Source organism: Exophiala xenobiotica (assembly GCF_000835505.1).
Source record: "Exophiala xenobiotica strain CBS 118157 unplaced genomic scaffold supercont1.6, whole genome shotgun sequence".
In the NCBI taxonomy this organism is placed as follows: Eukaryota; Fungi; Ascomycota; class Eurotiomycetes; order Chaetothyriales; family Herpotrichiellaceae; genus Exophiala; species Exophiala xenobiotica.
In genome coordinates, this window is record NW_013562489.1 from 1387585 (window position 1) to 1412006 (window position 24422).

The 24422-nt window shown below is 52.7% G+C and overlaps 5 protein-coding genes across 5 annotated transcripts; 3 read left to right on the plus strand and 2 right to left on the minus strand.

The window, feature by feature from the left end:
* Window positions 1-152: 152 nt before the first annotated feature.
* PV05_09819 (uncharacterized protein) lies at window positions 153-4591 on the plus strand. Its single transcript, XM_013456195.1, has 5 exons — window positions 153-1672; window positions 1721-2133; window positions 2186-2774; window positions 2833-3395; window positions 3523-4591. Exons 1-5 carry the CDS (start codon window positions 883-885, stop codon window positions 4456-4458), a joined length of 3291 nt encoding a protein of 1096 aa, XP_013311649.1. The 5' UTR covers window positions 153-882; the 3' UTR covers window positions 4459-4591.
* Window positions 4592-4745: 154 nt separating this feature from the next.
* PV05_09820 (uncharacterized protein) lies at window positions 4746-8182 on the minus strand (the record flags this gene model as incomplete). The annotated part of the gene is made up of 8 exons (XM_013456196.1): window positions 4746-4807; window positions 4862-5111; window positions 5165-5350; window positions 5400-6243; window positions 6374-6757; window positions 6811-7555; window positions 7609-8107; window positions 8172-8182. 8 exons carry the CDS (start codon window positions 8180-8182, stop codon window positions 4784-4786), a joined length of 2943 nt encoding a protein of 980 aa, XP_013311650.1. The 3' UTR covers window positions 4746-4783.
* Window positions 8183-8632: 450 nt separating this feature from the next.
* PV05_09821 (uncharacterized protein) lies at window positions 8633-16024 on the plus strand (the record flags this gene model as incomplete). Its single annotated transcript, XM_013456197.1, has 9 exons — window positions 8633-8650; window positions 8706-10590; window positions 10729-12303; window positions 12352-12457; window positions 12512-12772; window positions 12824-14185; window positions 14267-14369; window positions 14421-15094; window positions 15154-16024. The coding sequence occupies 9 exons, from the start codon at window positions 8633-8635 to the stop codon at window positions 15338-15340; spliced, it is 6171 nt and encodes a 2056-aa protein (XP_013311651.1). The 3' UTR covers window positions 15341-16024.
* Window positions 16025-16223: 199 nt separating this feature from the next.
* On the minus strand, window positions 16224-17408 carry PV05_09822 (uncharacterized protein; the record flags this gene model as incomplete). The annotated part of the gene is made up of 3 exons (XM_013456198.1): window positions 16224-16718; window positions 16779-16904; window positions 16968-17408. The coding sequence occupies 3 exons, from the start codon at window positions 17406-17408 to the stop codon at window positions 16224-16226; spliced, it is 1062 nt and encodes a 353-aa protein (XP_013311652.1).
* Window positions 17409-18857: 1449 nt separating this feature from the next.
* PV05_09823 (uncharacterized protein) lies at window positions 18858-23552 on the plus strand (the record flags this gene model as incomplete). Its single annotated transcript, XM_013456199.1, has 3 exons — window positions 18858-22553; window positions 22613-23014; window positions 23067-23552. The coding sequence occupies 3 exons, from the start codon at window positions 18858-18860 to the stop codon at window positions 23550-23552; spliced, it is 4584 nt and encodes a 1527-aa protein (XP_013311653.1).
* Window positions 23553-24422: the final 870 nt, after the last annotated feature.

The following is a 24422-nucleotide window of genomic DNA, read 5'->3' on the forward strand; positions in this document are numbered from 1 at the left end:
ATGGTGACTGGTGATACTGCAAACCCCACATCCTCTGCTCAGCCTCACGAGCCTTCACCTTCAGCTAATCTGCTTCGGGTCAACTATTCGTATTCATGAAGCCATGGTGCCGCGCTGTCTAGTTGACGCTCGGTCATCGCCATGGGGCTCGTGCTGCGAACTGGCGCATGTGGTTCTTCCGCGTTCCTCGCAGCTCAACCCGTTACCGACCTCAGCTCTCGCGTATTAATTGCTGTATGCAGGCTGCCTCCACAAGGGAACATGGCGGAGTCTGGCCAACGCCCGTGCTCTACGGCTTTAAGCACAAGCGAGTCCCTGCTTAGAGGGATATCGAGACAGGAAGAGCATTATCGAAGCCAATCATGCCATTGAAGCATATTGTGCCTGATGTGCCTGTTTTCTGTGTTGGCTGTCGCTTCTTGGGCCTATCATGGACACAATCACCACGCTGAAGCTGATCCAGGGCTCCTTCTGGCAGGCTCATCGCTCGCAACGTCCTTGTGGTCTCGTGTGGCTGTGGAGCCTCGGTCCCGTCTTGCGACTTAATAATACGAGGTTGCTATCCATTGGACTTCGCGTCCCATGCTCGTTTGGGTTCATGCCGCGATACGACATGCGTCACTGCAGAGGTACTTCCTGGTCTCTGTCTGAGATTGTCTGCTTCGGACGGCTACGACACAATGTCTCCCGGGCCCGAGGGTGTCCAGCGCAACAAGTTATATCTAACTCCACATATCCGGCTTCAGGCATTGACTTTCCTGACGATTCCCCTCGATACACGACTACTACTAACATCAGACTGCCTGCCTTGTCACGGTACATTCCAGTCCTCGAGACCCTTTGACCTGCTCCTTCAGTTTGTACTTCCATTGATCCTTTGACATGACCGAAACAATTCCCGGTCCACGCAAACTTCCTGTCCTCGGCAACTTACTCGACCTGTGGGATGGTGAGAGCAGTATTATCGGATCACTTGAGCGGGTTGCCGATGCATATGGACCAATATATCAGGCCAAACTTGGCGGCTCACGACGCATCATAATCAGTTCTGCGGCTCTGATGGAGGAGATGACCAATGAAAAGCGCTTCGTCAAAGTACCGCCAAAGATAAGCAAAGGCGAAGCTGCTAGAGGGCTGTTCACTGCTTCCAACGAAGACCCGGACTGGGGTCAGGGGCATCGCATACTCATGCCAGTATTTGCGCCGTTGTCTACCCAAGACATGTTTCCCGACATGAAGGACATCGCCAATCAGCTCATCCTTTCATGGGCGAGAAAGGGGCCGACGAACCGCATCTTGGTCACGGAAGATTTCACCAGGCTGACACTCGATACGATTGCGCTATGTACGATGGGCTACCGGTTCAATTCATTCTATACGGACGGTATGAACCCTTTCGTGGAAGCAATGATGGTCGTCTTCAAAACGAACAATGCGAGAGCAACGAGACCAGCTTTCGTCAATAAGCTCATGTTCCAGCAAGAGGCCGAACGCGGAAAAGCATTCGCATTCATGAAGAAAGTGGGACAGGACATTGTCGAGAATCGCCGTGCAAATCCCACCGACAAAAAGGACGTCTTGAACACTATGATATATGGCAAAGATCCGAAGACCGGTGAAGTCATGCGAGATGAGCTCATTATCGCCCAGATGACCACTTTTCTCATTGCTGGTAAGTCTGGAACCATACCCTGCAAGAGCGCCCGCTGAATATCCAAAGGCCACGAGACTACTTCTGGGCTCCTGTCATTCGCAGTCGCACAGCTTCTGAAGAACCCCCATACCTATCTAAAGGCGCAGAAGGAAATCGACGACGTTGTGGGCAACAGGTCAATCGAAGTGGACGACATCAAGAACCTTAAGTATCTCAATGCCGTCCTCCGAGAGACTGCTCGCCTCACACCTACGGTACCAATCCTACAAAAGCACGTCAACCCGGACATTGCACATAGCGTCGTGACTGTGGACGGTGGGAGGTACGAAATCAAGCCAGATGATCATATCATGGTTCTCCTCGGAAAGGCTCAGAGAGATCCTAAGGTCTGGGGCGAGACTGCCGAAGATTTCGAACCAGAGCGCATGCTGGATGAGAACTTTGACAAGATCATGGCTCAGTACCCAGGGTGCTGGAAGGCAAGTCAAGTGTTCTAGTATGTCGTGATGATGACGGTACTGACCGACGTAGCCTTTCGGAAATGGCAGAAGAGCATGTATTGGACGGCCGTTCGCCTGGCAGGAGTCGATGCTCGTCCTCGCAATGGTCCTCCAGAACTTTGATGTGCAGCTGGACGACCCCAACTATACCATGAAGATCAAGCAAAATTTGACCATCAAGCCGGACGACCTCTACATTCGAGTAAGTCCGCGGAAGAACATGGAGGCCGCCGACATCGACAAGATGATCCACAGCAAGGTTGCGGGTGTCGGCCTAGGTAGCTTGCCAAACCGTACGAAAGCAAGCGAGCATGCTTCGACGTCTTCTGCGCCATCGACGGCGAAACCAATGACGATTCTGTACGGCTCGAACACCGGCACCTGTCAGGCATTTGCTCAACGACTCGCCTCGAACGCTGCATCTCATGGGTTCCAGGCCAAAGTCGCAGACATGGACAGCGCAACGGACTGTTTACCCAAGGGATCTCCAGTGATCATCATCACATCCTCCTACGAAGGACAACCACCCGACAATGCAGCTAGGTTCACCGAGTGGCTCCAAGGACGCGAAAGCGGTTCCCTGACAGGCGTCGAGTACACCGTCTTTGGCTGCGGTCACAGTAAGTTCTCATTCGTCTCTCACAATTGCCCTCCGCTCCCCCATCTGACAAGAATTAGGGGACTGGTCCCAGACTTTCCACCGCATCCCCAAACTCACAGACGAACTGCTCAGCAAAGCCGGCGCCAACAGTCTCGCACCAGCCGGATTCGCCGACGCAGCCAAAGGCAACCTCCAAGGCGACTTCGAGGACTGGCTCGACACGTCGCTCTGGCCGAACCTCTCGTCCGACCAGCCGAACAACAACGACAACAACATCCATGAGAACCCCATACAGGTCGAGATTTCCACAAACGCACGCGCATCAAGCCTACGCTACGACGTCAGCCTTGCCAAGGTCAAAGAGAACAGGCTCCTCACCAGTATCGGCGAGCCCGCAAAGTGGCACATGGAGATCGAATTGCCGTCGAACATGACATACGAGTGCGGCGATTATCTCGCCGTGTTGCCGCTCAACTCGGAAAAGAACGTCAAACGAATCATGGCACACTTCGGCTTGCCCTGGGACGCCGTGATTACGGTGAAGGCGACGGGACCGAGTATCATCCCGGCCGACGTGCCGCTGTCCGCGTTCGACGTGTTGAGGAGTTACGTCGAGTTGAGCCAGCCTGCGACGAAGAAGGTACGTAACACACACACACACAGAGATCTCTCTCTTTCTCCCGCTCAACCCCCCTCTCTATTGCCCCCTATTGGCAATTGCCCGTCCGGAAAATTCTTTGCTGACAGAGTTGGGGCGGGTTGTTTAGAATCTACGCATGCTCGGATCGTACACGGAATCCCCCAGCGATAAGACGTACCTCGAAACCCTGGGGAACGACGTCGACAACCGCTTCGAAACCGAGATTCTCCATAAGAGGACGAGCATCCTGGACATGTTGCTGCACCGTCCTTCGATCAAGCTCCCCTTTGGCGAGTTCCTCGCGCTCCTGCCTCCTCTGCATGTCAGGCAGTATTCGATCTCTTCGTCGCCGCTCGCTGCCGATGCGGGTGCGGGTGCGGGTGCGAGGACCTGTTCCATCACGTACGGCGTGATCGACACGACGAGTCTGTCTGATCCGGAGACGCACTTCGAGGGCGTGGCGGGCACGTACCTGTCGAGTCTGGTCAAGGGGGATACTGTGCAAGTCTCGATCCGGCCGACGGCAAAGAAGACGTTCCGCCTACCTCTCGATCCCGAGACCCCGCTGCTCATGTTTGCCGCGGGCACGGGTGTGGCGCCGTTCAGGGGCTTTATGCAGCAACGCGCCGTGATGAGGGCCGCGAATCCAGGCAGACGTATGGGACGGGCGCTGTTGTACTTGGGCTGTCGTGGGGAGGGCGACAGGGTGTATAAAGAGGAGGTGGATGAGTGGGTCAAGAGCGGTGTGGTCGAGGTGAGGTATGCGTTTAGCCGTGACAAGGAGAGGACCCAGGGGTGTGGCTATGTGAGTGAGCGGATGGTCAGGGATCTGGAGGCGCGGGATATTGTGGATTTGTGGAGGTCTGGGGCAAGGGTTTATGTTTGTGGGAGTGCTGGGTTTAGGGACTCGGTCAGGGAGGCGGCGAAGAAGATCGCTTTAGTGGTGAGTGAGAGGGAAGACCGTGAGAAAGGGGTGTGCAGGACGGAGGAGGAGAGGGCGGAGATGGGACGGACATGGAAACAGGAGTTGAGTGAGAGGGTTGCTAGTGATGTTTTCGATTGAGCAATCGCCGATAAGTGACTGGATGGGTTTACAGGTATTGGGTCTAGTTCTTGGGTCTCATTGGGAATCGAGATTTGCTTCTATCAGTTGAGTGCTAGTACTTGGGGAGTTTCGAATGTCCGGCCAAGGGAAGGCAAGGCGATTTTGTCGAGACATGAAGTGCTTTTGTCCCATGGAAGCGTACACCTCCCCTTCTCAAGCAATGCTACGTTTACTCGGACCTCACATGCGACTCACTGAGACAGCGCCACTTCTACTTACTTCTCTCCCACCCAACTCAACTTCAACTGGACTGCCCGCCCCTTTTCTTCGTCCTTCCACACTCTTACTTGATGAGTTCGCGTAAATGCTATAACACCATGGTCAGTGACAGCGAGCAACCATCTAGTCTGGATCTACAAACCATCAGCTGGCGTTTTCCCGCGTCGCCCGCCTGCAACTTCACTTTGTCGACGACGAGGTCTGCGAGGTTTCTCTTTCGTCTCTGCACATCCAAGATCCTCTCTTCCCAGGTGTTTGTCATGATGAGACGCACGATCCGCACGGGCCGTGTCTGTCCCATGCGATGGACGCGTGACATTGCCTGCTCTTCGAGCATTGGGTTCCACTGCGGTTCGACCAGGAACGCATGATTTGCGGAAGTGAGATCGAGCCTGGAAGCGTCTGGTGAGTGGTTTCTCCAATGAACGGGTCAATCGGGTCATACCCTTGGCCTCCGCAGGTGATTGATACTAGAAGCACTTGCACCGCGGGATCGTTCGCGAAATTGGACAGCACTAGATCACGCTTTGCTTTCTGCATCCGTCCATCGTATCGAGTAAATACAATTGTTGCCTGTTCCAATGCCTGTTCGATAACGTCAAGCGTCGTGGTCCAGTAAGAGAACACGGCACTGGCAGGGTCAGCAGAAAGAAAGTCACGGTCTGGAAAAATGGTCGTACCATTTCTCGCCACGAGGCACACGTAGTAGCTGGGATACCAGCGCTGTCACCTTGCTCGAGAAGCGACGGCTGGAGTTGGAGGTCAATGCAATGACCTCCTCTTCCAGGTCTAGTAATGACAACGGCGATGGACCGCCTGTTTCGACGTTGCACATCGAACAATTGGGGCAAAACTGCTGCGAATTCTCGACGGCGCTTCCTCGTAAGACGTCAAGAGCTTGCACCGCACACTCGATGTCCGCTTGAATATCTGCACCGCAGGAGACACAGATGCCTGCCCCAGCTTCCAGCAAATCGTCGAGCTCACGCTGGAAGGACGCGTCGTTCAACTCCGACGCAGTAGCGCTCGGAGATCCTTTGCGGACCGGAGCTTTGCCATGATTGCAGATGTAGCGCAGGTCGTTGATCTTCTGAAACGCACTGATGTAGACCGATCCACCACCGCCGTCGTCTGCCAAGAGTGCGGAGTCGATGACTTCGATGATGCCCAGCCTCGCTTTATTGTACGTCTGCATCTCTTCCGTCGTGAACGAGACCGGCTCGATGATTTCTTGCCGGTCTGGCAATGATATGACGGCCCTTGGACGCCGCAGTGCCAACATGTTCATCATGAGCTGAATTTTGCCCAGGGCTGTCTCGTCCATTCTGCTCTTCCACGGGCGCGAAATCTCGGTCTCAAACGTCGTGATGTTGTCATAGGGAAATACTTTTAAGAAGCGCAGAAGACTGGCAAGATCCCCCAGTCGGTTTTGTATTGGTGTGCCGGTTACACACCATCGATGTGTGGCATGTAAGGCGAAAACTGCACGGGCAATCGTAGTGCGTCTGGATCGGATCATATGAGCTAGAAATGTGTCAGTTGTGCAGAAAACCAGCGTGGCGAATCGTGGCAAAGAGTATCGAGAGTGTCGGCGTGTCGCTCTCACGGACACTAGGCATGATCATGCGGTTCTACCTTGTTCGGAAAGGCTCACCTTCGTCTAGAATGATACGATGCCAACGGTTTGAAAACAAGGGGCTGTGGCCCTTTTGGCTCCGTACAGACTCGCTGGACTTCCACTCCACTGCGACGGTATTGTAGGTGGTCATCACAATGTCATATTCGTTGAACACGCGCGCAAGTTGGTGTCTTCCAGGACCGAAGTAGCTGCACGCCCTGACCGTCGAGGGTTGAAAATGATGGTGAATCTGGTGCTCCCACACTTGAAGGACTGAGTACGGCACCACGATCAATGTGCCCTTCACCTCTTGCGGGAAGGTTGACGGAGGATCCCCAGCTCCTGTGAGAGGCGATCGGGCAGGATTCGAGGCGATGAGAGACAGCATGGTGCAAGTTTTACCCAGGCCCATTTCATCGGCTGCGCCACAGATTAATCAGTCAATACCATGCGAGATCAGGCAGCGGACTTGCCTAATATGCCACCCTTGAACGGAGGAGGTGGCTCTGATTGAGACTCCCCCGAGAGCACATTCTGATATCGGGTAATCCCATGCAAGTCAATGTACGATCTCCATAAATCTCGCCTCGACGCCGAAAAGGCCCAACCCTTCTCTCTGTCCAACATGAAAGTCAAAGCTTGCTTTTGGTGACTGTGCAGAGGTGTACAGATAATATGAGGCTGCGGAGATTCGTCAAACGTCTCCTCGCTGTTATACTTCGCGTAGATGGCGGCCGACGGTTCTGCCTCGGCGGTCAGCGGCTTCTGGTTTATGTCGAAGGTCATCTTCCTGGTCTCATCGCCAAGAGACAACCGCTGAGGGTTGTAATATCGAACATTGCGGTTACAGTGTTCCGGTAACTGAAGATACAAGTTGCAACTGCTGAGCCAGTCACCTACAGTATCAGCGATATCAGCTGAGCCATAGAGGATAGCACAGACTCTACAGGACGGTTGAGATTTTCGGTTACGGAAGCCTTTCGTTCGAAAAGTCGCAGGCTCTTCCCCGGCATGACGACAATGTTGGTAGAGAAACTGGATTTCAACGCCCGCGTTGTGGGAAAGTGTCGTCAAGGCCCGAGCAATACGCTGTGGGAGATGTAAGGCATGTTGTTCGCTTGAGTTCACCTGGATTGTCGTGGCACCGTTCCAAGACAGGACGCAGTCAATTGTGAGATGGTCTACCGAGCTGACACACTCAGCGTCAATATCCATCAGCTGTTTCCACGATCAGCGGGCACGGCTGGAATACTACGGGTCGTCTGGCTCACCATGCCAAAGCAAACCTCTTCCGAGGGTCCATCCTGATCTTGGCGGAAGCCGTCAACTTCTTGCCTCTCGGCCCGATCCGCGGGCGAGGATAGAGATGTCTTGGTTGCACACGAAGAGGTTCGAGGAGAAGAGTTCGACCAATCGATACGATCCTCGAGCGATGGCGAGGGTGCGTCCAGGAAAATCACGTCCTGCGCGGACTGAGAAACATCCTTCAGTCCGCAGTGGAGATCGGCTCCTTCTTGGTGGATAAAGAGCTCGTCGATCTCTGGTAGATTCGACGTAGGGCGGGTGGAACGGGCAGCTGTATGTGCGTCCCTCTCCAAGCATGGCGGCTTTGTTGTCCCCAGCTCTGGTGTGTTCTTCAACACCCAGTGGTGTATGTCTTGGTCTCCAAGCTGTACGGTTTTGCCAAGCTTGGGTCTCTTCGCATCTGGAAATTGCGAGGCAGGCAAGGTTCTCTTCTTCGAGGTCTCGGACCAGATCGCGTCTGGGAGGCTGGACACTGGCGAGAATGAGCATGCACCTTGATGGCCGATTTGTGTGGCACGCACTTGCTCACCTGACAAGCATGACAGGTGCTGTCTGTTATGGCCGTCCGTCAACGCGGAGGAAGCCGGCGTGACCTCAGCATCGTTCGCAAGGCACGTCGTGATATGTTCGTTTGGTCGATGAGACTCGAGGCATAAGGGCAACGGCGTAAATGCGATGGTGGGCGGCAAGGTAGGCGCAGTCAGTCGAGCGCAGTCGACGCGACAAGGCAACCTCAATGGCCGCATTTCTGCTTCTTGCCAGGATCCCTCCCACCCTCCCGCTTGGCACTCGACAACTCGAAATGCAGCCGCACCCGCCATCTCAAAGTTGTCGAATGTTTGTCTTCGCATGCATGTCGGCATCAAGAACTGATCCGGTCGACGCTACTCGCCCTCCAGCTTGATCCTGGCTTGTCCCGGAGAACGAAGACCCGATATTGAAGATCCGCGCTACAAGGTGATCCATGGACTCTGTCTCAAGAACACTAGCATGAGCCAGTCAGCTCAGGTACGGTTTCGGCAGCTGGACGGTACCGAAGGGATGACCACGCTGACCAACATAGGGTGCAGCCCTGGGCGACACCCTGCGGCGCAAGAACGATACCCTCAAGAGACTAAGACGAGAGTTAAAAGACAAGCGCCTTGTCATTGTAGTAGGCGCAGGTGTATCGCTGAGCGCTACAGCCGATGAAAATGGAAACTCGCTGTCGCGTCTGACATGGACGGGTCTCGTGGGCAATGGGCTGAACTACCTGGTCGATGAAGGCTATGTGGAAGTCATGAATCGTCGGGTCCAATATGCATACGAGGCGCTGAAAGAGCCTGCCTTATCGAGGCTACTAGATGCGGCGGGTATCTTGTCCAGTCTCATGACGGAGCATCGCCAGTATTCAACCTGGTTGGACTCCGTCTTCGGCAGCCTCTCCGATGCAGTCAGACATCCCGCCATCCTCGAGACATTACGGGACTTGCACGAGGCGGGTGCGACGATCTTGACCACCAACTACGACGATCTGCTAGAGAAGGCTCTTCGCCTGCCGCGGATTTCCAGATCGAGCCAGGAGGATTTGCTGAAGTTCAAACGAGGAGACTTGGATGGCGTCCTCCACGTGCAGGGGAGCTACCATGATCCACAGGACATTGTTTTGGACACCACCGATTACTACAAGGTCGCCCACGCAGACGAAGTGCAGAACATTCTCCGCACATTCCTGGAATATCGCACAATTGTGTTCGTCGGATGTGGCTCAGGTCTGGAAGATCCCAATTTTGGATCTCTGCTGAAGTGGGCAGGCGAGCGACAATTCAATATCCCGAACCGGCATTGTCTGTTGGTACGCGATGATGACCGCCTCAACCACAATATGCTATTGCGCCTAAAGTGCGGACCGCGGTATGATGACCTCGCGCCTTTACTCCGTCGATTGCTTGACGAACCAACGCCCTCAGCCCGCGAAGTGAGCACGAATGACGCTCCCAGCACCTCCACGGCGCCTCAGATCAAGACCGCCGCGAGCTCCGCAGGTATACCACCGAGCCACGGAGCCTATCATGTCGCAATAATCTGCCCTTTGGAGGTGGAAATGAGTGCTGTCAGATACATGCTCGATGAAGAACACCCCAGCTTACCTAGCTTGGATGGTGATTGCAATGAATATATTCTCGGGAAGATGGGCCGCCACAATGTCGCAATCGGGTACTTACCAGCAGGCTCGCAGGGCATCGGTGCTGCAGCCACCGTCGCCACCGATATGAGAAGAACATTCCCTTCTGCAATACGCCTGCTTGTGGGAATCGGCGGGGGTATTCCCGGTCAGAAAAACGATATTCGGCTTGGTGATGTGGTCGTGGGCATGCCAGATGGAAACCACGGCGGTGTTTTTGAATACGATCTTGGTAAAGAGACGGTCGACGGCTTTATCCGTAAGGGATATCTGTGCCCGCCGCCTACCAAATGGAGAACTACTGTCGTCAAGATGAAATCAGATCACCGAATCCAGCCAAACAAGATCTCTGAATTCGTGAACAACATGCTGAGGACGCATCCAACTCTTCAGGAATACTCTCGGCCTTCGCCAGAGAAAGATGTTCTCTTCACTGCAGATAGCCTCCACGTCCGTGACGAACCGACGTGTGACAAATGTGATACGGCCAAGATCCTCTCTCCGCGAAGCGTATTAGGTCCAGAAATATTCTACGGTACGATCGCGTCGGGAAATAGTGTGATCAAAAGTGCAGAAACCAGGGACAGAATCAGCCGTGACGCCGGGGGGGCACTGTGCTTTGAGATGGAAGCAGCTGGTCTGAGCAGTGGCTCTCCTTGCATTGTCATCCGAGGCATTTGTGACTACGCCGACTCCCACAAGAACGACGAATGGCACCCTTATGCCGCAGCAGTGGCAGCTGCATGTGCTAAAGAGCTTTTGACCTACTTTGACCCTTTCGCGGGTATGTAGACGGCATGCGCCCACTTCTCCCTGCGTCTGCATAAACAAGATATGCTTCCCTTCAATCTAGCCCAGTCAAACATACAGACCTTCTCTCCAATTGTCACGAAACAGGAGCGGCACACTGACCTTCATACAGGGAAGCAGGGAATCCCGATTTCCGGACCATGTGCGGAACCACAGACAAGTACCGTGGTAGCCGAATGCGGACTGTCCCATACTTCGAAACAGCCCACGACTGACGGCACACAGGCCCAAGCTGCACCTGAGGTGCTTCTAACCATTGCGCAGGCATTTGGGAAGCTCGATGGCGCTTTGCATCCGGACGATTATTATCTCTTTCGGTCAACAACACTCGAGGACGTCCAATACGCTGCAAAGATCATCGAATATGACCAGGAACAGCGCCGTTGTCTCCGAAATCTCCGCCGCATTGAGCCGCTATTCGAGGCTCTTCGTACACTCGCAGCCGCTCTCGATAGGCTTCGTCGAGGCACTCCTTACGTCTGCTACCTCTGGGCGCCGATCAAGCTGTTCCTGCAGATTGCCAACGAATACATCGACTGCTTCACCAAATTAATTGAAGCCTATGCCCAGATTGCGAAGCTTCTACCGCGCATTGATGCACTCAGGCTTGCCATGACCGATGAAGAAGACTTTCAGCACATCTTGGCGGACATCTACTCCGACATCCTTGAATTCCACTTGTATACGTACAAATTTTTGCGGCGACCGGGTTGGAAACACATGTTCGATGCTTCCTGGAGAAGCTTCGACAGACGTTTCCACGCCATCCTGCAGAACCTAGCAAGGACCCGGGGCCGAACTTGCGCAGGAAGAGGCGGTCTTGACGTTCTCAACGCGAATGACTGCAGGCGGAAGCTTCTCGAAGACCTTGAGAAACACGAAGCTGATCGTAGACAATGGCAATTTCGCGATACCATGGTATGGCTGGACTTGAATGGCCAAGATGGAGAGCAGGTAGACTTGTTCGAGCGCCGTTCCAGCGCCAGAGAGAGCGACACCTGTAATTGGATTCTTCAACATCCAAAGATCAGCCTTTGGCTTGATCCAGAGGACCGTCGTCTATTCTTTTGGCTGCATGGGAAGCCTGGATCCGGCAAGACGACGCTAGCTACGTACCTCGTGGAGGAACTTTCCCTCCCACCCGGGGCTCACATCCTGTACTGCCTTTGTTCTTACGGCTTCGGAAGGTCTGAACGAAACGCTTGCAGTCTTACGTTCAGGGCCCTGATTGCGCAGCTGCTGAAGAAAGAACCCGACTTTCTTCCGTACATTTACGAGAATTATGTCAAAACCGGGGCTGTCGCCTCCCTTCCGAAAGTGAAAGAGCTCCTAAAAAATCTAATTGTGTCATCCGGGAAGATATTTCTCATCCTGGACGGACTTGACGAATTCGAAGGTTCTGACCAAAGGCAGGTCCTGACCGAGATGTCGAACCTGGTGACCCACGATACAGGCCGAGATTCGGACCAAACAAATTTGAAGGTCCTTGTCTGTTCGAGGGAAACACGAGACATTGCAAGAAGATTGAGCAAGGCCCCTCAGATCTCTCTCAGCAACGAGGAGGAGGAGCAGTTCGTACGACGCGACATCTCCACTTTCACGAAGAATAGGCTCTCAGAGCTTCGGGATCGATTTGAGGACAACGAGGCTAACAATATCGGGAACGACATAGTCCAGAAGGCTAACGGTGAGTGATATAAATCCTCGAAAACCACCTCTGCTCATTCGTGGCAAGGCATGTTCTTATGGGTACGTCTGGTTTTGTCGACTGTCCTAGAGCAAGAGAGTGTACAGGACCTGCGGTCAGCCGTCAGGCACCTACCGTCAGGCCTCCCTGGATTGTAAGAACCTCCACGCTCACACGTCGCAGCACCCTCTGACGAGACGCCCAACAGATACAGGTCAATACTGGACCGACTTCACTTGCAGTCTGACGATCAGCAACGGATTCGAGCACGGTTCATTCTTAGCTGGCTTTCCTTTGCCTGCCGTCCGCTGAAGACATGGGAAGTTTGCTGCGCCATTGTCTTTCACAACGGGGCGGCAAAGCTTAACGACGAATCAAGACTCGGCAAAGGTATCTTGGACATTTGCAAACCTTTAATCGAGGAGCGCGAAGGAGAGACCATTGCGTTAGTTCACTTTTCGGCCAGAGAGTAAGGTATACAGTCATACTTCACCTCTTCATCTTTCTGACGCATGCGCAGGTTCCTGCTACATCGAGCAAGCGGCCCATATCTCTCACCATTCGTGGCACATGCCAACATCACAACCGCATGTACCAGATATTTACTCACCTGCGCGGAGTTTTTAAAGACCCCACTGTCCCCAGCTGTTCACGGTCATGTAGTCAAGGGATTCCACGACATATACGCATATGTTCAAGAATTTTGGCCGGAACACCTTCGAAAATTCACCGAGTCCCTTGTAGAGGTCGAGGATCGTGGAATCTCTGTCGAAGTCTTCAGCCAGTTACGCATCCTCGCAGCGACATATGGACGCATACCCGCGTCCGAGACAAGCTCCGACCGTGAACAAGACCGCCAGTCACCCGCCATGCCTCCCGCGCCGGCTTTTAGTACGCCGGATCTACCAAGTCTTCCGCCACTGTTACGACAATACCTTGATTTCAGAAAAATCACGGCGGTGAAAAAGTTAGCCGGACTCACCGCAAGCGCGAACACAGATGTTGAATCCGATCCAACCACCCTAACCGAGACATATTCTCGTTTTCGGACTGTATTCGAATCTCTACTCAACAGTCCACCTGAATCCCGATATGCAGAAATGGAGATCACCGTGACCGACGTGGAGACATTTCTTCAACGCTACAGGTCCACCGCGTACTGCTGCAGATGGAGTGGCTGCATGTGGGCGTCAATTGGTTTCCGAACCCAAGAGCAGCGCGCCGTTCACGAGGCACTTCACAAGCAACGATTTCGTTGCACCGACTCGGACTGTGACTTTGCGGTCAGCGGCTTCAACACTCGTGCTTCACTCCGGAAACATATCCTAAAATACCACACAGAAGCGGAGGAGCTGACGTTGAAAGAGTTCCCTGAACTCAGGAACAAGAGTGTCACACTCAACACAGATGCAACCAATTCATCGCCCGCGCCATCGTCCCCGCTAAGATCCCCCACTGTACCGCCATTCGATGGCTCCTTCGACAAGGATGGGTCATTGCCAGATTGGGCATTATTCAACGTGGACAGAATTGACCCATCGATGGGTAGCGGGGAGCTGCCTGAGGTAATGCCGGTTGTTCTCGCCAACTCAACCCCAAACGACGAGGCTGGGAAGGCGCTCAACGACGCAGTGAAGGCAGTATGGTCACCTTGGAATAAACATGTGCCCCCAAAGAAAGTCACACAGGGGATTGCCGCTTTTGGTCTGGCGATAAAATCTCTTCATGACTTGTGGAAGCCCAAGAACGACATCTTACTGGGTGGTCGGCAGGGGCCCCTCGCCTTGATTCAATTAGAGATCGACGTACCTTGGTACCGACGGTTAATGGAAAATGCGGTGTTGAACACGCTGACGTATGGGCATGCTGCGATCCTTGAAAGGTAACGCCTAACCTTGCATGTGCCGACTTCCTTTTCAGTCCCATGTACTCGATGCCAGGATGCTGACGCGACTTCCACCAGGTTAGGCGAAGACAGGTCTACGCTAGCGACATTGTACTCGTTCCTGCTGGACAGATCTACCGATGGAGACTTCGACGGCCACCTGGCGAAGTGTATTCTCAAAGTATGATATGGATCCCACACCCTTTGGATGGCATGTGCTGATATTGAGTAGCTTGCGTCCCGATTCAAGACTCTTGACGAAGAATCACTCAAGGCAGCAAAATGGCGCGAAATCCTGGAAGAGTTTTCCAACTCAGCGACTAACGAGTCAAAGACCCTCTCGTCCGCAATCCTTGCAAAAGCAGCAGCTGTTACAGCTAAGAATAAGATCACAGAGCACAGCGATCATACTTTTCACGCCAACACGGACACCTTTGCTCAAATGGATGATGTTCCAGTTTGCGGCCCATCTCTCGTTGATAGGCGTATGGCCCTCGTCGAACGCAGTCGAGATCCCAATTTTCGAAATCGGCCGACGTACACCGAATTTCGAGAGTTCTTCGAAGCCTCCAAAGGTCCGAATAGTGAGCCTTATCATTCCGGACATTTGTACCGAACGGTTCGAGAAACCGAGGAGTGGATGGGGATAGGTAAAAAGTTGTTCGGAAAAACTAATGGGCCTCTTCATGTCCTCGAGCAGTATCTGAAGTTCGTCGAGGAGCAAAACGACTCTTGCTTCAACCTCGGCGACACTTTTTCACCACCTTTGGATCCCCCATCTCGAGAACGAAGCCCTGCTGAAACACAGCAAAGAGGAACCGCAGACAATGGCCGAGCCCCGGTCTTCTGCATCTGTCGTCGACACGAAAGCGGCCTCATGATTGAATGTGAAATATGTCACGAATGGCGAGTTTTAATATTCATTGTCATCGTCTCCGGATCATTACTAATACTATCATTCTTAGGTATCACGCAAAATGTCTAGGCTTGAAACGGAACAAGGTCAAAGAGACTGAGACGTTTACTTGTCCGATTTGTGACTGGCGTGTCAGGATTTGGCGCCTTACAGCCAGACCAAACCTCGAGGTCCTGCAAGACTGGCAAGCCAAGATACCAGGTCTTCATTCCGACCTGCAGAAGAAGAAATACTAGGGCGTATCATCGATACTGCTCAAAATTTCCGCAACTTTCTTGCTCCGTTTCTCGAGGGCGACCAATCATCTCGAGCTATCGAAAAGGTGCCGGAAATGCTATTCTATCTTCGTAAGTTAGAAGGGGCTGAAGTATTGTTAGCCTTTGAGACAAACTATCTTCGACAAGAGCTACATAAGTGGCAGCCGGTGGCGCCAGAACCACCGCCGATACTTGACAAGATCCTGTCTCCTTCCCAACTACGGCCTAGAGGACCAATGGATCTAATGGGTCCTGAGTCTAAGTCCGAGTCTGATTTCATCATTGAGTCTGATTTCATCCTTAAGGCTCTAATACTAGGCTACAAGGGGGAGCACAGGCTTTGAGGATCTGGATATGGAGCTTGCGAACTGGAGAAGGCAACCATGTCAGAACAGAGACGATGGCTATCTCGAAGCCGTCGTCACGCTCGAAGCCGAAAGCTGCATGACGGAAACTGAGAACCACAAGACGCGGGCGAGGGATCGAACCACGGGCACGGGCCAGGATCTTTCGCGTGTGAAGGAAAGGGGACCATGATGGACCATCCGAACGAGACCGCTTCGCAGGTCGGAGTTGGACCTAATGGCTGTAATCTTAGGCTCCCAATCTAGGCTGCAATTGCACAAACAGCCAAGGACCGTTCTGGATATGATCTAATGCAACGTACAAAGAGCTTTGATCGTTCTGATAATGCAAATAACATTGGCGATACATCCACATTGCCAAATCCCGGCTACGTCCACGCCCAGACCTTTCACAAGATTCCGAAGATGGACTGGAGGTCAAGGTATTCTGCCCACGCTGAAGATAGCAAGAATTCATTGTAACAGCTTAAGCAGTCCTTGAGTCACCCTCCTCAAAATCAAAATCTGACCAAGCCGTAAGCCCGACCTATACCGAGGATCAAGTCCATGGGATTGAGTGCATGAAGGAATGCTTTCATGGGGCTGTACACAACACCGTCCTTGGCTCCCTCGTGCTTGTTCACTGCAAACTCCTTTGCGTGGAAGAAGAAGTAGAAGGACAGCTGGCAAGCTAGAGCTTCGATGCAGACCAACAGTGATTGCAAACCGATCGTGATGTCGTCGTATGTTAGTTTCTTGCTGCCCGTGGCGTGAGAGCCAATCACACTGAATACGAACTGCATCCCGAATTGGTCAGTATTTCTGTTCTGGTGGTCAGGATGGATAGAGGTGGGAAGATTTACATGTTGAATTGTCGTGATCAGTATGAACAATTTGAAGCTGAGAAGCTTGGGCAGCGCGTTGCGGCCGACCATGTGGTCTTTCAACCGGCGCTGGAAGCGGATCACCGTCACGACTGCTGCGATGGTCGTGATGAGTTGAAAGGCTTGGAGCTACAGGGTCGCTAGTCAGTATGGGTGGACATTGTAGATGAGGGATAATGAAAGACTTACCCAGACATGAGCAAAGGCGGGCTTGTTTGAGGTTTTGCAATAGACGCCAGTTGCCTCTGTGACCTCCTGTGCGATGATAAGGATGGTGTAGACGACTACGTAGGAGAAGATGATGGTCCAGGAGGTCTGAAGGTCTGGAATTAGCTTGTGCTTAGACCATGCGATGAGGATACAGGAATGGGGGCATACTCGGAATAGCTTGTAGTGCTGTAGAGGTTTCACGGAGCCGTTCTTCGTCTTGTATTCGAGCTCCCGAAAGAATGCGACCCGGGTGCTTTCTTCAGGGGCCACGTATTGGACATACAGCAGGAACAAGGACGCAAGAGCGATGGCTTCGTACAGTTGGGCAATAGGCCCGATGTACCCACTGGCGCTGTACGTATAAGTTGAGATCACCGCTATCAGCGACGCGACCACTGGAAATATGATGATGCGGAAGACGTTTCGTTGTTCGTTCGGTGCTCGATATTGGCGGAAGTGTAGGATGCAGAGGCCCAAGCAGAAGATCGCTGTGATGCCAAAGCATACCCAGCCTATGATGTGAACAATGTGCTGAAAGGTGAACCTGCCGATGATGGGTTCGCCCTCGATGCCGGCATTGGAAGGTTTGGGTGGACATGTTGGTGACATTTCTGGATTGTTGAGTCTGATAAAGGGGGGTGTAGGTAGTCAGTCAAGGAATAGACTGGGTAGGTGCTTGTATAGCTCTTTGATGCGAAATGAGAAATCTTGATCTGGTGGTCTTATGACTTCGGGGATGCAGAACAGTCTCGGGTCACTTATAAACTTGGGATGGAGAAGCAGCACAGGACCAACGTTGACGTCGACCTCGCAACACTGAATTCAACTCGCAACACTTCCGCGAGCTGGGGGCTATGGGCTTCACAGCCCTTCAACCCATATTGGATGCAACACGCGCGTTATTGACATGGCGCTCGTAAGTTCGGTTGGCCGTCTTAGCTTCGTGACTCTGTCCCGTGTCAGTTACGTAGAGACAAGCAAGGTGTGACTGTCACGATACAGTGGCATTCTTTGGATTGATTTCATGGGGGTGCATGTACCGAGGAAGCAATGCCCTCCTGCTCAAGCCACTCTGTCATAGTTGCTTTGACACCGCTATTCAGGTGGGCAGGCTGACATTGAGGTATTATTTCTTGCGACGCGTCCAAGCTCTGGGCTTGCAAGGGCTTCCCAATCCAAGATCATGTCACGGGCAGTAGACGAGGTGGGGGAACTTCCAATCCTGGAAACACGAGAAGCAGAATGGAACAACGCAACGACGTCCGAGCTTCTCAGTTTCTGGGACCATCCCGTGGCTCTCACAGAGCTGAGTACAACCAAACTCAATCACGAAGTCATTGTAGACAGAGTTCAACTTCGTTGGGAGCGGCAGACGGTCGAGAATCAGCTGTATACGAAGTAGACGGGCGGTCGAGCCACTTGCATGTGGTTGAAACAGCCTTTGCCAAAGGTCTTGGGAAGTTCCACGAGCGTGTGGAGGTTCGAGACTAGACGGAATCCAGGAATCGATGCGAATGGTCGGCTGGAGGTAAGTAACCTCGTAAACCTCGTAACCCTGGAGTGCCAAAATCTCGCTTCCCACACACCAATCCTGAAAAGCCTCCCTTCAGCCCTCGTGAAGCCTCTAGCCCATGCGAGCTCATTACCACCAATGGAACGTCAATCGACGACCCAATATGGAGTACGGGGTATCATCCAGCCATTCGCGAGCCGTGCTCCGGTTAAGGCTGCCAGAATCGCAACAATGGCCAACTACAGTAATATCGATTTGGTTTGCCGCCCACCAAAGCGAAACCTTTCAGGAGCTTCAATCAGGCTTACGGCCTCATACCTCGTATGCTACCCGTGGAGTGGTCGTCTGTCTCTCGCAAATCTCGGCCCCGACGCATTTCAGTGTGCCGCATATGGAATGCTCCAGTCTCGACGTCAAATATCCGTCTTGGAAGATGTCATCCACGGTCTCACACGGCGAGTCTAAAAAGCAAGCCAGAATAGGCCTCTAGATTTCTTCCACTCTTTGTCCTGTAGTGGCACCATTCCTCGCTGCTAGGTTTTGCCATGGCGGCACTCAGTCGCGCATCCAGCACCGAGGACGATTACAGAAGCGTCCTTCAGGCGGCAGTGCACGATCGCATACGAGATGGACTGGAGGTACACGCTCGACGACGAAAGCGTGCAAACAAGGACTTAGATCTACCTTTCCCTACCGAGGAGCAAGACTTGGAGTTGACCAAGACCGCAACACGCTGGTCCAAGGATGTTGGTCTTGCACCCACCAGTCTCTCTGACATTGATCCTCGACTCGACCCTGAAAGCGATGCCTTCAACTTTCGATTTTGGGCGTCGACATTCATACAACTGGTGAAAGAGGATGTTCTCCATCGCACCACCGTGGGATTCTCATTCACGTCTCTCACAGTTTCGGGCTCAGGTGCGAGTTTAGAACTCCAAAAGACAGTGGCTTCACCCTGGATTGCCCTCTTAAGGCTTCCCATGCTTCTTTCCAAAAAGAGGAAGCTGCAGCCCAAGACCATTCTAAACGACCTCAATGGCGCCGTCGGTACCGGTGAAATGCTCCTGGTACTGGGCAGACCGGGAAGCGGCTGTACAACATTCCTCAAATCAATTACTGGCCAACTACACGGGTTAATGTTGACTGCAAACTCGGTCGTTGCCTATGACGGCGTTCCACAAGCCACCTTTATCACAAACTTCAAGGGCCGAGCAGTATACTCTGCTGAAAATGATGAGCACTTCCCGAACCTGACTGTAGGACAAACCTTGCGCTTCGCTGCAGCCACCCAGACACCTCAGTCACGAATCAAAGGCGTTGATCGAGACTCCTATGCCACCCATATGGTCGAGGTGATGATGAGAATATTCGGCCTCACGCATACCCGGGACACCATGGTCGGGAATGATACCATTCGAGGTGTCAGTGGTGGTGAACGAAAACGGGTCAGCATTGCAGAAATGGCATTGACTCGATCCTCGGTGGCGGCTTGGGACAATGCGACCCGGGGTCTTGACTCGGCAACAGCACTTGAGTTCATTCGCTCACTGAGGACGATGGCCGATGTAGCCGGAGTTACTCAGGCGGCCGCGATATATCAAGCCAGCCAAAGTGTCTATGATCTCTTCGACAAGGTATTAGTGCTGTACGAAGGCCGACAAATTTACTTTGGCCCAGTTGAGTCGGCCCGGACGTATTTTGAGAGGATGGGTTGGTCTTGTCCACCACGCCAGACGACTCCAGATTTCCTCACATCGGTCACGAATCCTTCTGAAAGGCAACCTCGCAGTGACTTTGATGGGAAAGTTCCAATAACAGCCATCGAGTTCGAGGCATACTGGCGGAGCTCCGAAGAATACCGAGCCTGCATAACAGAGCTTTCGCAGAATCAAGAGAGCCATCGACAAACCGATCGCCTTCGTGCTCTGCAAGCCGCGCATCACCAGATGCAGGCGCACCATACGCGGGACAAGTCACCATATCTGATCTCGGTTTTTATGCAGTTGAAGATCTGTATGAGGAGATCTTTCCAGCTATTCTGGAACGGCCGCACGTCGACAGTGACACTGATAATCGGTCGAATCATCCTTGCCTTCATCATCGGCAGTATCTACTACGGCCCGTCAGGAACTACAGCAAGCCTGCAGTCTCGTGGGTCTGTGATCTTCCTGGCTACCTTAACGAACGCACTGCTGGCTGTGACCGAGATTGGTTCACTGTTTTCTAAGCGTGCAATAGTCACGAAGCAGCAGACCTACGCGCTCTATCACCCTTTTGCCGACGCCTTTGCAGCCTACATTGTGGACATTCCAGTCAAATTCTGCATCTCAACAGCGTTCAACCTGGTGTTCTATTTTATGACTGGGCTCCGACCAGAAGCTTCGAGTTTCTTCATTTTTCTCCTTTTCAACTTTTTCTGCACTCTTTTGATGTCGGCCATTTTTCGAACCATTGGTGCTGCTTGCAAGCTGCTCCCACAGGCCTACGCCATTGCTGGTGTCGGAATCCTCGTCCAGGTGATGTATACGGGGTTTACACTTCAGACCAGATATATGCGACCTTGGTTTCGCTGGATCAGTTATATCAACCCGGTGGCGTACATCTTCGAAGCTTTGTTGGTGAATGAGGTCCATGGAAGACAGTACCCTTGTGCTGAAACAAGCCTCATACCCCCGTATGCCGGCGATACAAATTTCGCATGCGCATTCATCGGAGCTCAGCCAGACTCACGCAGTGTCTCCGGTGACGACTGGGTAGCTTCTGGTTTTGGCTACAGCTACTCTCATCTCTGGCGTAATTTCGGAATCGCCATTGCTTACTTGGTGGTCTTTCTCGTGCTCTATTTGACTGCTACGGAGTTTCGATCCATGGCTATTGCCCAACCCCAACGGCTGATATTTCGCAACCGCAAAGCAGCCAGGGTCCACCAACGCCCACTCGTCGACTCCGAGCTGCCAGATCCAGAAGGGCAAACGGATGAGCTTGGTCCTGTTTCCATTGAACCCGATGAAAAACTGACAAAAGTCACAACAATTACGGCCGAGGCTGATACACATACCAGAGCAACCCCAACAATTACCAATGAGCTCTCCCATAGTGGCACGCTCACCTGGCGGGACGTGACTTTGGATATCAGCATCAAAGGTACGCCACGAAGACTCCTCGATGATGTTACTGGCTGGGTCAGTCCTGGGACGTTGACCTGCTTGATGGGGGTCTCAGGCGCCGGAAAGACAACTCTTCTGGATACGCTCGCCCAACGCCACAATACTTTTGGTAAGCTATCTGGTAGTATCATGGTCAACGGTACAGCGCTGAAGGGTTCCTTTCAACGAAAGACAGGGTACGTCCAACAGCAAGACCTCCATTTACCCACGACCACGGTCCGAGAAGCTCTAAGGTTCTCGGCAATCCTGAGACAGCCTTCGTCGGTTCCTGCGCAAGAGAAATTTGAATACGTCGAAAAGGTCATCGAGATGCTGAACATGGAGGCTTTCAGTGAGGCGGTTGTTGGTCAGCCCGGAGAGGGTCTGAATGTTGAGCAAAGAAAGCTCCTTACCATTGGTGTCGAGCTCGCGGCCAAACCAGCTATTCTTTTTCTCGACGAGCCGACCTCCGGGCTGGACAGCCAAAGTGCATGGACTATCGTATCTTTACTGAGAAAATTGGCCAACAGCGGACAAGCAATACTGGCGACGATCCATCAACCATCAGCTACCCTGTTTCAGCAGTTCGATTCGATCCTTCTTCTTGCAAAGGGTGGCCGGACCACGTATTTTGGACCATTGGGGCCTGATTGCCGGACACTCACAGGGTATTTCGAAGCCGCGGGCGCCCCAACTTGTGACGCAGAAGAGAATCCTGCGGAGTATGTCCTCGGTGTTGTGGGCGAAGGGTCTCACGACTGGCCAGAACTTTGGAAAACCAGTGAAGCCTGCGCTGGTATCAGAAGCAGAGTTCAATCTACCATGCAGGCTGAGCACAACAAGTCTGACGACCTAGATGACGATCGAGAGTATGCCGCTGCTCTGCCAACTCAGCTGCGTTACGTCCTCGTCCGACTCTTCCAGAACTATTGGCGGACTCCTGGGTACATTTATGCCAAGTTTCAAGCAAGCATCATGGCCGCTTTGTTCATCGGGTTCACTTTCTTCCTCCCGAACTCTTCTGAGACTGCAATGCAGAACACGGTATTCTCCATTTTCATGCTCAATGCCACTTTCTCCACAGTTGCCAACCAGGTATGTCTGCGATACTAGTCCTCTACAAAGATGTGACCAGACCACTAAATGATTGACAGATCATGTCGCGCTTCATCCCTCAACGCTCACTGTTCGAATTGCGCGAAGCCCCCTCTAAGATGTACAGCTGGTTCAGCTTCGTTCTTGCGAACATTGTCGTTGAGATCCCATACCAAACGTTCCTGTCCGTCATCGTCTGGGCCTGTTGGTATTTCCCCATATTTGGCTACCATCAATCAAGTCATACCCAAGGCTTGATGTATACCTTCGTGTTACAGTTCCTGCTGTTTGCATCCACGTACGCACAGATGATCATCTTCACGATGCCAAGTACGGAGACAGCTGCGGCTCTTTCGACACTACTGTTCACCATCACACTTCAGTTCAATGGCGTTTTGCAGACACCGACGGCGTTGCCGGGGTTCTGGATCTTCATGTGGCGGGTGTCGCCTTTCACCTATGTGAGTGACTCCAAAGTCCGACGCCGGGATGAATTGCTAACATGACCCGTAGTTGATCGGAGGTTGGGCTGGAACGGGACTCAAAGACCGACCCGTTATCTGCGCGCACAATGAGTTGGCCATTTTCGACCCACCCAGCGGCCAGACTTGCGGAAGTTATCTCCAGAGATACATCAACGGAGGAGCGCCTGGAGCATTGTACAACCCCAATGCCACAGAAAGCTGCGAATATTGTCCTATCCGGAACGCCAATCAATTCCTTGCAGGCTCTTCCATCTCCCCGTCCGACCAGTATAGGAATTTAGGTATCCTGTTCGCCTACATTGGGTTCAACATGCTGGCCGCCATGTTCTTATACTATATTTTCCGAGTCAGAAGAGTGTCACTTCTCGCAGGGCGAAAGCCAAGGAATGCGAAGAAGGCGAAGAACGAAAAGACGAAGGAGGATAATACGCCACGCTGGAGTATGATTGGATTTTACTACCATCTCGCACTGAGCATCCTGAGAAATATTGTGAAGTCAAACTACACGGTATGAAATAGAGGGAGATGGGACTTTTGCGAGTCCTCTACATATTGGACACTGGGTGGAGCGAAGCCCAGGTGGGACGGGATCTGATCATCAGGAAGGTCAACCTGCATCGTGACGCTTAATCAGCTTAACACAAAAGTCAGACGTGTCAGATTTACGAACCATAAGGACCATTTTGAGCTGCTGCCACATGAATCGGAATCGCAATCGCAATCGCGATTCGTGCACTCCGTAATCGACAAACTTGTCATCTGAGCCGTCCACAAGAACTCTCCAAGGTGAAGTTCCAGCCATGCAGCCGCATACGGAAATGCAACGATGATACATGTCACCAAGCCATAGCAGAGGAAGGCTTAAGCGACCCAAGCTTTTGGAACCGTCGGCATCCCCGTGTGGCTCGCATACGATTTACATTTCGAGGCACCATCAGGCACCGTGTGTCTGGTCTCCCAGCCATGGGGTAGTTCTCTCGGCTAGCTGCGCCCCTTTCCCACAGGGCTGAACAGGCGCTGCTGACGCCACGCTTCCCCAGAAGCGGCTGAAAGGAGATCAGCCCGGGCAGCCACAAGCCTCGATTCGGACGTATAGGAGGGGGACACCTAAAGGGTGGCATTTGAAGTCTTCCACCATTGGCCCGGTGCTGGCCTGGATTCTGGCCAAAAGAGAAACCGTTCAATGTGCCGTTTGACGTGTGATTTCCAAGTCTCCCTTTCCACCTGAACAGCGCAACCCCAAATACTTCGACGGTCACATTCCATCTTAGACCAGAATAGGAGCTTGGACCGTTGTCTGCGGTCAATTGGATGTGATTGTTGCATTCTTCGAATAAGCTGACCGTGTCCGGAGATATTCTCACTCAGCGCACATGCTTGACCA

Excerpts from the sequence above, each read along its gene's own strand:
- PV05_09819 (XM_013456195.1), top strand. The coding sequence starts at position 883 with ATGACCGAAACAATTCCCGGTCCACGCAAACTTCCTGTCCTCGGCAAC. Across the intron at positions 1,673-1,720 it reads GACCACTTTTCTCATTGCTG|GCCACGAGACTACTTCTGGG; the intron begins GTAAGTCTGGAA and ends GAATATCCAAAG. Across the intron at positions 2,134-2,185 it reads AGTACCCAGGGTGCTGGAAG|CCTTTCGGAAATGGCAGAAG; the intron begins GCAAGTCAAGTG and ends TGACCGACGTAG.